Raw genomic sequence first — 15,532 nt, 5'->3', positions numbered from 1 at the left:
AGGGGAGGGGGGGAGGGGAGGTCAGAGGCGGCCGCCCCCCTCCGACTGCTGCTGCTGCCGCTGCTCGCTCCTCTACGCCTGCTGCTGCTGCTGCTGCTGCCCTGCTGCTTCAGAACACGAGCTCCCTCCCGCCCGCCCGCACCAAGGCTGTGAAGCAGCCGAGCGGCACAACAACTGTGTGGCACGAGCGGAGGCCGTGCCTGGGCGCGCGCTAGCGAAGGCCATGCCTCGGGCAGAGATCTCAGCCAAGCCTCGGCCCCATCTCGGCCCCCCCTCTCGGCCCCCCCTCTCGGCCCCCCCTCTCTGCCCCATCCCTGAAAAAAAGAATTCACCTCGATCGCCCGCACGCACAGCCGCGCCATCTCCAGCAGCGGCGCAGCCATGAGAGGGAGGGCGGCGAGCGGCGAGGCGTCGCGGCCGTCGCCGCCCTCGTCGGAGTCGCTCTCGCCTCCGCCCGGAGGCGACCTGAAAAAAGAATTCAATGCTGAATTCTTTCTTCTCGCTCCTCGCCTCCGCCTGCCCCGGAGGCGACCTCCCTGACCTCCCCGCCCCCGCCGGCGGTAGCAGCAGCGCCGCCGCCGCTGCCTGCACCAGCGTCACGACAAGGCCGAGCGCCTGTGGGTTCGGTACCGTGGGGGTGGGGGATGGGTTCGGGTACTTTGAGGTGGGGGGCATCACGACAAGGCCGAGCGCCTCGGGAGGGAGCGAGTCGGCGGCGGCATCGGCGGCGGAGGCGAGCTCGCCGAGGCCGTCGAGCAGCCGCGGCAGCGGCGGCGGCGGCGCGGCGCCGAGCTGCTGCGCCCCTCCGAGGGCCGACGCCGCGTCCGCCACCAGCCTGCGCAGCAGCGCGCGCGCCGCCTGCAGCGCCTCTTGGCCCGCAAAGGCCGAGTAGGCTGGCGGGGGGTAGGAGGCCTCGTCGCCGCCTGCTCCGTGCGTGGGGTCGCCGTACTCGATGGGCGACGCGACCTGCCGCGTCGGGTTGCGCGGCGGCGCTTCGGTGCGCGGTGGGCGGACCGGGCGGGGCGGAGGGTGTGCAGCGGGGCACGCTGCGCTGCAGCCGCGGGGGCTCTGGATGATGTGGCTGGGGAGGTGGGTGGGATGGCGCAGCGGGAGGCGAGGAGGAGGCGGGCACTGCCAAACGCGCGGCTGGGCGCGGGGAGGACCCGAGTGCGCGCAGCGTGCGCCCGCGCGGGGCAGGCTGGGAGAGGCGGCACACGGGAACCTCCTGCTCCTCCTCCTCCTCTTCCTCCTCCTCCTCCTCGTCGTCGTCGTCGTCGTCGTCGTCCTCGCTCAGACCCGAGGCAAGGACGGCATCGTCAGCAGCGTCCACCTGCGAGGGCCGGAGGGAGCCGTCAGGGCACCGAAACAGCTCCCGCGTATGTCATGTGAGTCGGCCTCCGCATGTTTGGCGCCGGCGGCGGCAGGGCAGCGGACGCACCATGAGCGATTTGGACAGCGCGATGGCGAGAGCCAGGTCGTCGTCATCGCCATCCTTCATCGTCGTCAAAACGGGCCGCCGCCAGCCCGGCCCCAGCACGCTGTGGCTCGAAGCGGCAGACTTCCCAGGGCTGAGTCGATCAACAGCTCGGCCCGAGTTTTTTTTTTGAGCTTAGCCTTCGATGTTATGAACGTTTTTTTTTAGCTAGCCTTCGATTCTCTCTACTGCCGCGGCGCCCCTGTCGGTTCGGAGGCGCCCGGCGGCCACGCGCTTGGTGCCGACGTCGACCGGCTGCTCTCGCGGCGCCGAGGCGTGCCGCTTCGGTCACGTCACGCGCGCTGCGAGGTGTCTTTCGGCATGGCATAATCAGCTCGTGACACAGCTCGCGCGGGTCGCGGCTCGCGCCGCACCTGCAGAGCTACACGAATAGAGCTGTTTAACATTGGGAGCTGAACAGTGTTGCTAGTGATCTGTGATCTGTAAGACGGTTCGCCTCCCTTCAATGGGCGTGCAATAATGAAGCTGAACAGCGAGCGTCCTTCGGGGTCTTGCTTGCAGTACTCGGCGTCGGCGCTCATCACTGCCTGGACCGCCCGCTCCACTTTCTGCTGCTCGAATGGACGCCCTTTCTTGCTCACATTGGTTTGTTTGTAGTACGCACGAAGCTTTTTGTTGTGCGTGAACACTGGGTAGGCAAGCGCCCCACACAGTGGCCGGTTGAGCTCGAGGTAGAAGTAGCGACGGATCGTAGCCATGATGAGCTCGGAGTGTTGCGCCTCTGACGGATCCATGTGGAGCATTGTGGGAAGGTGTGGGTACGCCATTTGATTGCGGTAATTTTTCGGCAGCAACTCATTTGCACGCAGTGCCGCCTGCCACATTGGCTCAGGATACTGGTTGCGGTGGGGCCCCACAAACTCCTTGAGGACGAACAGGCCGTCTGGCGTAAGCGCCGACGCCACCTGCCGCATAACAAAGTCGACACGTCCCCAATGGTGAGCGCCTGCGTGCACGAGGACCAAGTCGAATGGACCTGCCGGAAGCTTCTCAACGTTGATATCGTGCTGCTTGTATGTGACGTTCATGCCGATGTGCTGCGCCGCACGCTGTGCCCGCTGCACAAGCTCCGGAAGGAAGTCGAGCCCCACGCCAACTTTGAAGCCGCCGCCGTCGTGCAGCGTGTAGAGCCAGCGCTCAATGGACCCGTCACCGCAGCTGAGCGACAGGATGCGCTCGAAGGGTCGGCCGTTCTTCCATTTCATAAGGTATGGCAGCCAGTCCACATTTTCGTCGCCGCTACTGCGCCGAGAGATCTCTCGCTGAACGGAAGGAATGTCGTTCCAGTAGAACCCCTGGTAATAGATGTCCTGCTTGATGTGTGCCGACTTAGCAGCACCAGGAGCAGGATCCGCAGCGGCGATGACGGAAAAGGATAGCTTGCCAACGAGGACCACCCCGCAAGCACAGAGCCGACGCAGTAGCGTCATCGAACGCCGCGTAGGATGAAACCGGAGGCCGCAGCGCTCGACCAACGTTCTGCTGGACGACCCGGCAGACCAACGTGCTGCTGACCATTGCCTCCCCAGGTGTCTAGCTACCTCCAGTATCGTAGTCTTTGTTAGTATCGAGGTCTCGCGAGTTTTGGGGGTTCTCGGCGCCGCGACAGCGCTGCGAGCAGCGCGATGCCACGGCGCTCGGCCTGCTGAGAGAAGAGCTTCCCGGACGGCAGTGACAAGTTACCCGACATCAATCGTCGACGGCAACCTCGAGAACTGCGCCTCCAAAGTCGCCCAGATTCGCCTCTCGCGGCGCGCTGAGTTAGTATCGCCGGTGCGCCAGCAGGCTCTGCTCCACAGCAGGGCATGCCCGACTGGCTCCTGCTAGCCGTGCGTCCTGGTGGCATCCATTGCCAGCTCAGGTAGCCTCAGGAGGTCGCCTCGCGCACGACGCGGCGTCGCACAGCACCGCTCAGCGTTACTACCGAGTTAGTATCGTCGACCCACAGAGACTGCTCTTCTGTAGGTGGAGCCGACAAACGCCGGCCGGATCGGCGCCGCCGCCCCCATCGCCGCCGCCGGGGCGGCGGCGGCCTCGGCGGACCATCCGGCGCGCCGCGCGCCCGTCGGGGAGGTGTTCACCACCCCTGGCTCCTCACCCCGCCACGCCTTCGTGCGGACGCCGTGGCACCCACCTCAGGCGCCGCTCGGACTCGGTTGACGGCCACCCAAGTGCTTGGCTCGTGCCAAGCCGACCGGCAGGCGATGCCCAGTCACTGCTAGGCTAATCTCGGGCTGTCCTGCGTCAGTGTGGTGCCGTGAGGGGCGCCGCCCCCAAAACTACGATCGTTAGTACCGTGTAGGGGCAGTGCATTTAATTCTGTCAAAAATCCAAATCTGCTCCGTGGAGCTTATTGGGCTAGGATCATACGTCCGGGAGGCCCCCCATGCGTGCCGTAACGATCGACAGCGATCTGGCTACTCTGTTCACGTTCACACCTCGTAAACCCCCCATAACCCCGATACAGGAGGTAGACCCTCCCTGACCGCCAAACTTGGTGGAGGCTCTTTCCTCAAGATGAAGCATGGCGATCCGCATGGGGTGTGCCCTTTCGTGACCGAGCGCCCAGCTGCCGCGCCATGTTCCCACCCAGGGTCCAACATGGGAGATCGCAGCGTAGTGCACCCGCGGAAGCAGTGCTTTCAGATACTCTCGGCAGCGTGCGTCAGCTGGCACCTGCATCACTCGAGAAGCTTTGTCCAGCTCGGCGCGAATAACGGCGCGAATTCGAACGGCATCTTTGATTCGAGGATGCAAGCTCACCCCGGAATTATGCTCGAGGCCGATCCACGCATTTACAATCAGCTCATCGCAACGCAGCGCACTAGGATCGACGCGGGGCAGGTCAAAGCCATCAACGCGGTGGTATGCCCAGCCGGGCTATCGTCACAGCCCTTCTTCAGCGTGCGGGGCATCAACCTGACAGACTTCACCATTGACTTGCCTTCGCGTCCGGAGCTGCGTGGCGTGAGGCTGAGGGAGCAGTCGCTGCAAGTGAGCAGCGTTGACCGGGAGTACGTCGCACGGCACATTCGACTCTTTTTGCAGTTTGCACAAAGGCAGATCGCCGCCGCCATCGCCGCTTCCGGAGCTAGCTTCCCAGAAGCCGCCGAGTTTATCGTCGAAGAGAGGCTGCCATGTGCCGATGCCTTATCGTTAGCAGCGGACACGCCCACTGACCACAGGCCCATCTTTCTTATTACTGATTTGGAGGGCTTCGACTGCCAGCACGCACTGGCGCTGCCCCTCCCTCGGCTACTTCCGCATCTCTCCATGCTTGTGCTCGAGACGAAGCACTGCACAGACCCCGAGCTTGAAGAACTCTCGCGGCTGCTGTGGCAGGCTCGGCAGCACGAGGCGTGGGCACTGTGGGCGCTTGATGGGAACAACCATGTTGCTGTTCCCACCCTTCACAAGAATGCGACGATGAAGGCACATAGAATTGATATGTAGCAGCTCATCCGCAGGGCGGCGAGGCACGCCGGCGAGCGCCCTCGCGACCTCCTGCTCGTCTGGGCGTCGCCGCCGTGCGACACGTTCTCGTGCGCCAACTGGCAACTCGCTTTCAGTCACCCTTCAACCCCTTCTCGGCGCCCGCGCGACTTCTCGCGTCTCGCAGGGGGGGGCGGGGGGGTAGGGTAAACTCGGCGGTAGACTAAACCGAACATTCATGGTACCCCCCCCCCTGTACCCTCGCCCCCCCCCCCCCTACCCTACCCCCCATTGCCCATTGTGTGTGAGATGTGAGTATAGTGAGACCCTGTTTGCTGTTGGTCTTGCACACCCTCAGCCCCTCACTAGCGGGGTGCTCGACCAGGCGATATTATTCTCACGAAACTACTCTGCCATCACTTGCGTCTGTCGCGTGTCGCGGAGCCGAGGCATAGGCTCGCTGATCGCACCGAACGCTACTCCGCAGCACGCAGCGCCGTGTCGTGAAGAGCCACCATGGTGGCTTCAGCCCGCCGGTGCGCCCGGGTGCCCACTCCGCAGCGGCCACCATTCCCACGTACTTCCCGAAGCCGCTCCACTCTGGCCGCTTCCTCGGATTGCGGAGGTGGAACGCGTCCTCGATTGCGCTCGCAGTGTACGGGGGGCTTCCCCCCCGCGTCTTAAAGCCCTCCAGCAACCGCGACTCCTTGCCACAATTTGCGTGGAATGCGCCCGCAAAGAGCCCGCGAGGGCGCCAGATGCTTGGAGGCCCAGTGCTGCACCGATACACGATGAATGTTGGCATCGGCATCGCGTGGTTTGAGATCTTTGATGCGGCGCTTGCACACCACCCTACGGCGATCTTCCTTGAGGATGACGTTGTGCCTTCTCCGCACGCCGTCGTCGTCTTTCGCTCGCTGCTCCAGCGCTACCAGGCGGATGTAAGCGTCTCTGGCGTGACCGGCGCATACCAGACACACCAACCATGCATCAACAGCGATGGGCGCAAACTTGACCAGGACGTGGCCGTCGACAGATGGACGCTCAGCCATGACTGGGCATTCGCTCACTGGCGTGACCGCTGGCTGCGCGCGCGACCAACCATGCTGAAGTACATGGCCATCATCGATGGCCATGACTACGGCCGCGCGCCTGCGAAGGAGGTAATGACGTGGCACCGGCATATCGGTAGCAACGGTAGTGTCCACTCGCAGGACCAGGCACGCAGGGCCGCGTTCCGCGCCTCCGGGTACTGTGGCATGGTGCGCACGCGTGCGCGGCGCATATTGCCTATTGGCCGGCGAGGCACGCATATGAGTGACGCAAACTTCCAGCGCATGGGGCTCCTCGACGAGGGCATCGACACATCCGAGCGGCAGACAGGTTCACAGCCTTGTTATTGAGAAGAAAATACCTCGTATTCACAGCTCAAAGCTATTTTCCGTCTCAAAAAGGGACGCACGCGGCAAATCTGATGTTGGAATGTTTCAATAGGAGAGAGGCCTCTTCCGTTGGGGGACCGAGTTCATAGGAAACGAGGGTTTCCCATTGTGACCCGCTCCAGCGCGAGCGTGACACTGCACTTGGCGCCGAGCGCCCGGGGCGCAGCGCGCCTTGAGAGGCACACCCCGATCGGCCGAAGGTGGATGCAGAAGACAGATTCGTAATACGCAAGACATTTGTAGCTCCCTCAGGCGCCACTTGCGACTTGGCTCGGGCACGACACCGAAATACGCGACGTCTGGCCGACGCACTATGGATCGCGGGCGCGTATTTACATAACATGGCCGATCTGTGCATTCTGGGCGACTACATATGCGTAGCAGTACAGACCACCTCCCTCCAAGGGTATACCTTTGAGAATCCCCAGCGTCCCTCCCTCCTAGTCACACTCTCAATATCTTGACTCTCCAACACAAAGTGCTGCGATCGGGGGTGGCCCATTTCTTTTTCTTAATTCTTTTCTTTTTTTTGCGGGGCACCCTAAACATGGGCTTTTTGCTCTGCTTTCGTCTCCGATGATTTTTTTCTTTTCTACCTCAGGGAATAGGCTGTGTAGGTAATCTCGCAGCTTTTCATTGGTGGGACCATAGCCCCCGGAGTAGAGATAGGTCTCTAAAGCTGCGACCACCTCTGATGCCGATTGAAAGCGGTCTGCCGGCTGAGGAGCGATCATCTTCAGCATAATGGCTTCCATTTCTTCTGGAATACTCGGATTAAATTATCGGGCACTGGTCGGCATTCCAGCCGAATGCAGTTCCGTTAGAGCCTCGATATCCTCCGCGGCATATGCGGTTCGACCGGTCAGAAGTTCATACCAGACCAGCCCAAGGCTATAGATGTCTGAACGAGGGTCCGCCCCTTTCATGGCCACTTGCTCTGGGCTCAAAAAGGGGACCTTACCCACCATCTCGGTCATCTGGGGATTGCATGTTTCGCGCTTTGGCAATTCCGAAGTCCGACAGTTTCACCACTCCATTCCAAGAAACCATGATGTTGGGAGGTGATACGTCCCGGTGAACGATACCGAGGTGTCCTCCTTCTCTTCCCAGCTTTCTGTGCGCGTACGACAATGCTCGAGCCACACGACTGATGATAAAGGTTCCCAAGTCAGGCGTGATGTAGTCATTCACTTGGTCGCATGATCCAGCCGCGGCGCACAGTCGCGATGCTCGTGTATCGCAATCTCAAGTCAAGCGAGATCTCCATGTACCAGCAGATGCTGCGCATGGCTGCTGGTGTATCGCAAACGTCGATCAACTTCGAAGGACTGAACGCATTCGTACATGCCCGCTTGCCGCACGTACAAGGCTGGTTTTCGGCACAAGTGACACCTTCCTCCAGGTGTTTGACACCGTCACCGTAATTGACTACCAGACGGCTCACCGTAAGGAGCAGTTGCGCGCTCTGCCAAAGGGGGCGGCGTGCGCTGGACACGGAGCGAGGCGTGTGAATCCTGTGAAGAAGGCTGGGGAGCCGCCGGCTTAGGCTGTGGCGGCGCTGGTGGCGCCAGCGACGTGTTCAAACGACAAAACTGCGCGTCGCCGCTTTTCCGAACGCCGCTGTGCCGGGGCTATGGCCTCTGCGCAGCCCGCCAGCCACGGAACGGGAAACAAGGATCGGCGCCTGCAGAGAGAGAGATTTTTAGCAATACCAAACATTTGTTTTGTTCGCCTGCATGGACGGTTGCCCGGGGGCATTTTCCATTCTGAGCAGCTCGAGCTCTGGGCAGGGGCTTTACGTTTTGGTCTCGAGTTTGGATCTCACACGCGCGAGGCCGCCCGAGCGCGCGCTGGAAACTAAGTCAAGAGTCTAGACACTTCGCTCTACTTTTCCTGTTTTACCCATCTGCCATCTCCTAGAGGTGTCCGTTGTATTTCTTTATTACTACGCTCTACTACGGCTCTAGAACGCCGTCGGAGAAAAATGGAGCTCGGCTAGGGTTGCGCAGCTAGAGAGAGAGATTTTTCAATACCAAACAAATCTAACACTCACACGTTGTGTCGCAGCTATGAACAGGAGCGAGTTCGCGCTGCGCTAGGCTCAGACGGCGAGTTCGCGCTGCGCTAGGCTCAGTACGGCGAGTTCGCGCTCTGCACCGCTATAGCGGCTAGGGGCTCTCTTTTATGGAGAATTTATCTCTCGGCTGCGTTGGCTCGCCAAAGTCTTTCTTCTCGATGGCGCTGGGTCCGCTCACTGGGGCGGGCGTGGGTGTGCGTGTTTTGTAGAGAAGCAAAAACGCACGTCGTCCGGGTTCTGTCGTGTGTCGAGCGTGCGGGCGGGGAGGGCCCCGAGGGGCGAGGGCGAGGGCCGAGGCGCTGAGAGCCTGTGCGCTGTGGCGAGAGCTAAGATAGAGCAGTGGCCAGTGCGAGAGTTACACACGACACACACGACACGACAGGGACACAGACACAGACACAGACACAGACGCAGACACACACTGCGCTCCCAACAGCTCCCGCGAGAGGTAGGGAGACGCGAGCCCGACGGAGTCCGGTGGGGGGGGCCCACGCAGCCAGCCCCTGCGTTGCAAAGGTTGGTGCTGAGCCGCCGCCGCCGCTCGCTCTCGAAAAGCGTCGCGCTGCTGCCCGTTCCCGGAGCGACGAGCGCGAGTTTGGTGGCCAGGGCCTCGCCTGAAAGGGGGGGGGGGGGAGAAGTGAGGACAAACCGAGCGGGTGGGGCTGCCGGGAAGGTGGTGGGCTACGAGCGAGTAGCGGGAAGACCGTCGATACTCCGGCGGAAGAGTGCTCCCCCGCCGCCCCCTGGGTCACCCCGAGTGACCTCGCAGCCCACGCCGTGAGGCGCTGCTGTCAGGGGAATGTTGGGGGCGCGCAAAGCCGCTCGGAAGAGACGGCCAGGAGCCAAGGAGCGGCCGGAGCGCGGCGAAAGACCGAGGGGAAGTGGCCGCCGCATACAGCCTCCGGCGGGCCTCCGGCGGACGCCTGCGGCGTGGCGCTGCGCGCGACCGGCCCCTTCTCGGTGCGCTGCAGGACGATCTCGCTCAAACGTGCGCCTGCCGGGTCGGGGCGGTCACGGGACCGGCTGAAATTGCGGCCGCAGCTGCTTGGGGGGGTGAGGATGGCCGGGCTTGAACGGCTTCTCGCGAGGTACCCGCATCCCGACGCAGCAGCGATTTCGCGGGCTCTAATTTTTCGCGGCCTTCGCCGAGCGCAGGCGCTGGGTGGGACGGAGGGAAATTTCTTTTCTTCGCGCCCCCGCGCCCGCGCCGAGCAAAAGGAGCTCCGCGGAGCCGCCAGGCGCCCACCCCGGCGGTTCGCTCGCTACGCGTCGCTCACCGCCGGGGCGGGCGCCTGGCGGCGCCGCTGCGCAAAAAAGCAAAGGAAAAACGAGGAATCGCGCCGCCCGCGCCGCGGTCGCCGCGCTGCACGCGCGCGTGGCGCCACGCCGACGGCCGATTCAATAGCTCGCGCGGCATACCGGCAGCCTGCGGTGGGGGGAAACGGCCCTCCACGGTCGCTACAGGTCGCACCTCTGGCCGCGCAGTGAGCCGAGCGGCGTGTCAAAGAGGGCCAAGTTCGGCGGCAACCCCTCGAGCGCCTCGCGCAGGAAGAGCACGTCCTCGTCACAGAAGCGCACCTCGTTGGTCCCCTTTGCGAGAAAGTCGAAAGTGCTCGCAAACTCCTTTGGCCCGACGGCGAGCGGCGCGTCAAAGTGCGCGGGCACGACCGAGACAAAGTCCCAGCTCGCAACGCGCTGCACCCACGCGCTCGCCTAAGCAACGTCGGGTGAACCCTCGCCACAAACAGCGGTGGTAGGGCAAGGGCCAGGCAACCCCTCGCGTCTCCGCGCGCTCGCCTGCTCGGGCGCGCGCGAGAGGATGATCTGAATGATTGGCGCGACGGCGGGACGGCCGCCCGCCGAGAAGGCGTCGAAGGCCTTCGAAGTCGACGCCTTCCAGCTGAAGGGCAGCACGCCCCCCCACCCCAGCTCGGGCATCGGCGTGCGCGGCGCGGCCGAGAGCCAGGCGCCCGTCTCGAGCGTCACGAGCGAGCCGGGCATGAAGAAGTTTGCGAAGAGGGCGATCCGCTCCCAGCCCTTGCGCAGCACGGCGGGCGACTCCTCCACCTACTCACGCGCCGCCGTGAAGAGGTGGCGCGGCACCGACTGCTTTTCTTGCAGTGTTTGCACGAGAGGCGTCCAGGAGAGGCGTCTAGTAGAGGTGTCTGCAGGAGTTGGTGTCAGCGAGGTGATTGCAGCGAGGTGATTGCAGCGAGGTGATTGCAGGGAGGTGGCTGCAGGAGGTGTCTCGGAACCTTCTCGAGCGGGTCGTCTCGCGCGTGGTAGAGCAGCGCGCGCCGGTACTCGGGCTCGCTCAGCAGGATGGGAGGCGGCTCGGCAGAAGTGCTGATGACCTATGGATGGCTCAGGGACGGTTCTGGGCAGATCCCGGGAAGGGAAGGGCGCGGCTCTGCGGAGGCGCTGATCACCGCGTCGCAGAGGAGGAGGGTGCGCGAGGGCTTGTGGAGGAAGGCGGCCTCCTGGTAGACGCTCTCGCGGCTCGCCTTGGCGGTGAGCACCTGTTGGGGCATGGCTCGGACGGGTCGTGGACGTGTCCGGAACACGCGCCTCGCCTCTGGAGACGGCACCTCGAACTCGAACTCGCCGCCGAAGAGGGCGGAGCCGGCGGCGGAGGAGGCGGCGGTGGAGGAGGCGGCGGTGGAGGAGGCGGCGGAGGCGGAGGCGGAGGCGGAGGCGGCGGAGGCGGAGGCGGAGGCGGCGGAGGCGGCGGAGGCGGCGGAGGCGGCGGCGGAGGCGGAGGCGGCGGAGGAGGCGGAGGCGGAGGCGGAGGAGGAGGCGCTGGAGGAGGCGGAGGCGGCGGCGGAGGCGGCGGCGGTGGAGGCGGTGGAGGAGGCGGGCAGCAGCTGGACGGCTCTCGGGAAGCCGAGGTAGACGGCGGGGAGGTTGAGAGGGAAGGCATACTGCTTGTCGGTGGCGAAGAGCTCGGCATCGGGGAAGCGGCGCGCGAACGGCCCCGCGAGCACCTTGTGCTCGGGCGCGACGGAAGGGAGAATGATGTACCGGATGGGACCGTGCGCGGCGATGAGCGGCTGGAGGAGGGCGAGGCACTCCTCGGTCGGCGCGACGGGGGCGTACACGAAGAGGCCGCCCGAGTCCATCCGCACCACCGTCATGCGGATGGGCACGTGCACGTAAAACACGCCCAACATCTGCTCAAACGTCCAGACGCGGCCTGCGACCGCCTCCCTCCGGATCGTCTTGCGCCGCCCGTACGGCGCCAGCGGCAGCGCCGGCCACAGATTCCATCGCGACTCGGCGCCGATGCTCGCCTGTGCTGCACCTGGCGTGGCGGCGGCGGCGGCGGCGGCGGCGGTGGCGGCAGTGGCAGCGGAGAGGGCGCTCCGCCGGCCGCAGGTGGAGGCGGATCTGTGCGACGGCGGCGCGGTGCGAGGCGGCGACGGCGCCAGCGCCGATGCGGCGGCGGCGGCGGCGAAGATGAAAGCCAGCATATCGGGCGTGGATCGTGTCGCCGAGGTGCCTTCGCCGTCAAGAAGAAGTACCTTCTCCTGGGAAAGTTATTTAGTACGACCCCGGTTTCGGATATCGGCGAACGATCGGAAGGGTGCCGCCTGCACACAAATGGAGTCCAGCGATGTGGGACCTCAGTCCCAGAAGCTTGGAGCTTCAGGCCGCGACCACGTGGCTAGGTGGACACTAAAGTGCCATTTTGGCGCCAAATCTTGGCGGGAAATGACACGTGGCTTGGCGGGAGTGTGGTGTGGCTGCGCTGCTCGACAGCGCTGCTGTTGAGCGCCAGCTGCTGCTCCCTTCAGCCAGACGGCCGGGCCTGCGCAGCACGACCGCTGGCCTTCCTCCTGCACCACAGGAGCGCGCCAAGGCGCGCGTCTGGGCAAGCAGTGCGTCTCATCGCGATGCGAGAGTCGACGCTGTGACGCCGCCGCTCGCCGGCTAGAATGACAGTGGCAGCATTCGAGTACGCGTCGAGCTGTGCGTACCAGCACTTGTATGCGAGCTCATTGTGTCCCTGAGCTGCTGTGGGGTGCGTGGGCTCAGCTGCGGAGCACGTACTGGGCGGCGGTAGGGGGGTGCTCCTAAATAACTTTCCCAGGAGAAGGTACAAAAAATGAACTTTATCGGAGAGAGACTGCGAAGAGAGATAGGAAGAGGCAGACTCCCTAGGGTAGGCGACGGCTAGCGCATCACACTCCTCTCCTTAAAATCCCTGTGTGGTGGCGGCGTGCCGTCCTCCCATCCCTCCCTTGGGTTGTCTGTTTTCTTTCTTTCTTTCTTTTCAGAAGAACTTTACGGCCGCACCACACGATAAAGCCTGTTCACCTATACAGTGGGCACATGCGCGCCCGACGGGGCAATCCAAGCGCAGGCCCCCACGCGGCCCTGCTGCCCGAGGTCACCCAAGGAAGTTCTGATAGACATGTCCAGGACTCTGTGGCTGAAGTAGCGTGTGCGTCGAAGCCACAAGAGGGCTGGCTACGTCGGAGAGTTAGGGGGGGGGGGTTCGCGTATTTTGTTTTCTTAATAGTTCTGGGAGCAAACGATTCCAGAGCGTACTGGTCGTGAAGAGGCGCGATGGAAATCGTGGGACGCGAGCTGAGCGGCGGCCGGGTGTCAAAGGTCGCGCGCACAGAGGCATCCCCCCCAGGGCCGCCGGACGGGTCGGTCCCGGCGCTGTTCACAGCGCCGACATCCGTTCACACCCCAAGGGACATCATCAAAGGAGGGGGCATGGCCATGGCCATCTCTCCCTCCTCCTGCCCGCAATCGGCCCGCGGCGCGTGCAAGCCGCAGGGCCCCCACTCCGCGCAGGGATTGACAGGGGAGGCGGCGGCCTCGAGCGGAGCGGCGCAAGAAGGGGGGGGGGGCGGCGGCGAGGCGCCGGTGAGCGAGGCGCCCGCGCCATCAGAGGGACGCGCCGCTGCGAGATGGAGGGCGGCGGTGACGGAGGCGAGGCGCGAGGCGGCGGCGGCGGCGGCGGCGGCGGCGGGTCTCGGTGAGCGGCGGCGGGAGGAGGAGCAGCGGCGGCGGGAGGAGGAGCAGCGGCGGCGCTCGCTCGCTGTTGACGGGAGCGCTTTTGAGCCTGGGAGCCCATGCCACTGCGACCGGCGTGCCCGGGAACGGAGATCGCGCGCGCGCCGCCACTCACGACGCGCGCGCGATCTTCGCGGAGTCGGGTCCCCAGAGGGAAGCGGTCTTCTCGGCCGACGTCCAGCGGCGCGCAAGGAAGCAGGCGCAGCGGAGGCGGCCTAGCACCGGCTCGGCGCCGGGCGGTTGCGCTGCCCGCGAGCCGCGTCCTGAGCCTCGGCAGCACGCTGCGCGGCGCGGCGCTCGCGCTGCTGCGGTGCCGAGAGCGGCATGATGGTTCGCCAGCTGAAGCTCGAGACTCCTCGGTACCACGAGTTGCGCAGTCACGGGGATACACGGCGGACAACGCCGCCCTTATCTCTTTAGAAAGATGCATCTTGAGCGCAGCAAAATGATCAGCACTCAGCCTTCCCTCCCCCTCCCGGATGGAAGTACTACCTGAGCTCGACCGTGCTTAACTTCGCTGTTCAGATGGGAAGCGGTGACCCACGGTGATATGGCCGATCATGGAGCTGATGGGGAAATGGTAATTTGAGAAGGTGGTGTTTTGGTTGTTGTTCTTTGAGAATCCCCAGCGTCCCTCCCTCATAGCCACACTCTCAATTTCGCGATTCTCCAACACGAAGTGCTGCGATCGGGGGTGGCCGTTTTGTTTTTAGTTTCTTTATTTGGGCCCTGTGGGCACCCTAGCTGGTATGTCTCGTCTCACAGTTCCCATGCACCAGGCGTATACACGGGCCCTCACACGCACGACATTACAGCTCACGCATGGATACCGCCGCCGGCACTTGGAGCACTTGGAGTGCAGTCAGTAACCTCACATCTAGGGCCGGGGAGCTTAGAAAGAAGCGTCCAACGGCCGCCAGGAGCACCCAGAGGACTCCTCATGGCTGTGCTCAAGTGGGCTTCGACCGGCCTCGGCTGGGGGGGCGGGTTGTCCCGGCTGCGGACGCCTTCTGCAGCCCCCTGGGTCCGTGACAGCACCCCCAAACTGCCCCTCGGCGGCTTACAGCACTGCCAGCCAGCCTCTTCCTCCTCCTTAGGGCTGTCCTTTAGGCCTTTTTGCGCCGCCTCCTCCTGGCAGCCGGGCGGGCGCGCGCCGCGGTAGGGTGCCCTCAGGGCCCTTTCAAAGTAAGGAATTCAGAAATGGGGGACCCCCGATCGCAGCACTTCGAGTTGGCCAGTCGAGCAATTGAGAGTGTGACTTGGAGGGTGGGACGCTGGGGATTCTCGAGAGATGGGCCCAGGTAGGAGGCTCCCCGCCTCCTGACTCGCGTCGTGCCACCTGACTCTCGCCTGGAGAGGCCTCTGAGCCGAGGCACTCGGAGAGATGGGCCCAGGTAGGAGGCTCCACGCCACCTGACTCGCGTCGTGCCACCTGACTCTCGCCTGGAGAGGCCTCTTAGCCGAGGCACACGTGGCAATCACCACGTGCGCCAACAGGGATTTCGGCCATTTTAGAGCCTTTTGCACAAAAATGCAGGTGGCTTCAGCCACTTGCTCCATGAGCAAAACAGTGCAAAAAGCACCTGGAGCAGATGGCTTACGCCGCCTGTGGACATGGGCAAAACAGTGCAAAAAGCACCTGGAGCAAATGGCTTACGCCGCCTGTGGACATGGGCAAAACAGTGCAAAAAGCACCTGGAGCAGACGGCTTACGCCGCCTGTGGCCATGGGCAAAACAGTGCAAAAAGCACCTGGAGTAGATTCCAAACGCCGCCTGTGGCCATGTGAAGCGCTCGGGTGGCGCCAAGGGCTTCGGCCCCCTCCAAGCCACCTGCCCCGCCCCCCTCGCCACACGAGGAGGGCTGGAGCACGTGCGCCACCTGGGCCTGGGCAGGTGGCAACAGGTGGCTTCGGCCCCTCCAAGCCACCTGCCCCGCCCCCCTCGCCACACGTGGAGGGCTGGAGCACGTGCGCCACCTGGGCCTGATGGGTGGGCAGGTGGCGCCAGGTGGCTTCGGCCCCTCCAAGCCACCTGCATGCCCCCCCTCGCCACACCTG

General features: G+C 64.1%; 4 protein-coding genes across 4 annotated transcripts in view; 2 read left to right on the top strand and 2 right to left on the bottom strand.

Moving 5' to 3' along the window:
- EMIHUDRAFT_207692 (hypothetical protein) overlaps positions 1 to 1,498 on the bottom strand; it is a gene marked incomplete at both ends in the record, with an annotated part of 20,711 nt that extends 19,213 nt beyond the window's left edge. The window contains 4 exons of the mRNA XM_005774053.1: positions 333 to 465; positions 542 to 615; positions 832 to 966; positions 1,439 to 1,498. Of these exons, the coding sequence (XP_005774110.1) occupies positions 333 to 465; positions 542 to 615; positions 832 to 966; positions 1,439 to 1,498 (402 nt within the window). The remainder of the gene's footprint in view (positions 1 to 332; positions 466 to 541; positions 616 to 831; positions 967 to 1,438) is intronic.
- Positions 1,499 to 5,685: 4,187 nt separating this feature from the next.
- EMIHUDRAFT_207688 (hypothetical protein) lies at positions 5,686 to 7,274 on the top strand (the record flags this gene model as incomplete). Its single annotated transcript, XM_005774052.1, has 4 exons — positions 5,686 to 6,310; positions 6,382 to 6,411; positions 6,622 to 6,752; positions 7,194 to 7,274. 4 exons carry the CDS (start codon positions 5,686 to 5,688, stop codon positions 7,272 to 7,274), a joined length of 867 nt encoding a protein of 288 aa, XP_005774109.1.
- Positions 7,275 to 10,036: 2,762 nt separating this feature from the next.
- On the bottom strand, positions 10,037 to 11,712 carry EMIHUDRAFT_53056 (hypothetical protein; the record flags this gene model as incomplete). The annotated part of the gene is made up of 5 exons (XM_005774051.1): positions 10,037 to 10,154; positions 10,221 to 10,513; positions 10,702 to 10,800; positions 10,876 to 11,046; positions 11,317 to 11,712. Coding segments are annotated over 5 exons (1,077 nt in total), but the record flags the coding sequence as incomplete, so codon positions are not given.
- Positions 11,713 to 12,339: 627 nt separating this feature from the next.
- Positions 12,340 to 13,804, top strand: EMIHUDRAFT_354820 (hypothetical protein; the record flags this gene model as incomplete). The annotated part of the gene is made up of 3 exons (XM_005774050.1): positions 12,340 to 12,347; positions 13,369 to 13,550; positions 13,628 to 13,804. Coding segments are annotated over 3 exons (367 nt in total), but the record flags the coding sequence as incomplete, so codon positions are not given.
- Positions 13,805 to 15,532: the final 1,728 nt, after the last annotated feature.

This window comes from Emiliania huxleyi (genome assembly GCF_000372725.1).
Source record: "Emiliania huxleyi CCMP1516 unplaced genomic scaffold EMIHUscaffold_32, whole genome shotgun sequence".
Lineage (NCBI taxonomy): Eukaryota > Haptophyta > Isochrysidales > Noelaerhabdaceae > Emiliania > Emiliania huxleyi.
The sequence above is the reverse complement of the archived record's forward strand: the minus strand, read 5'-3'. Positions and strand labels throughout refer to the sequence as shown.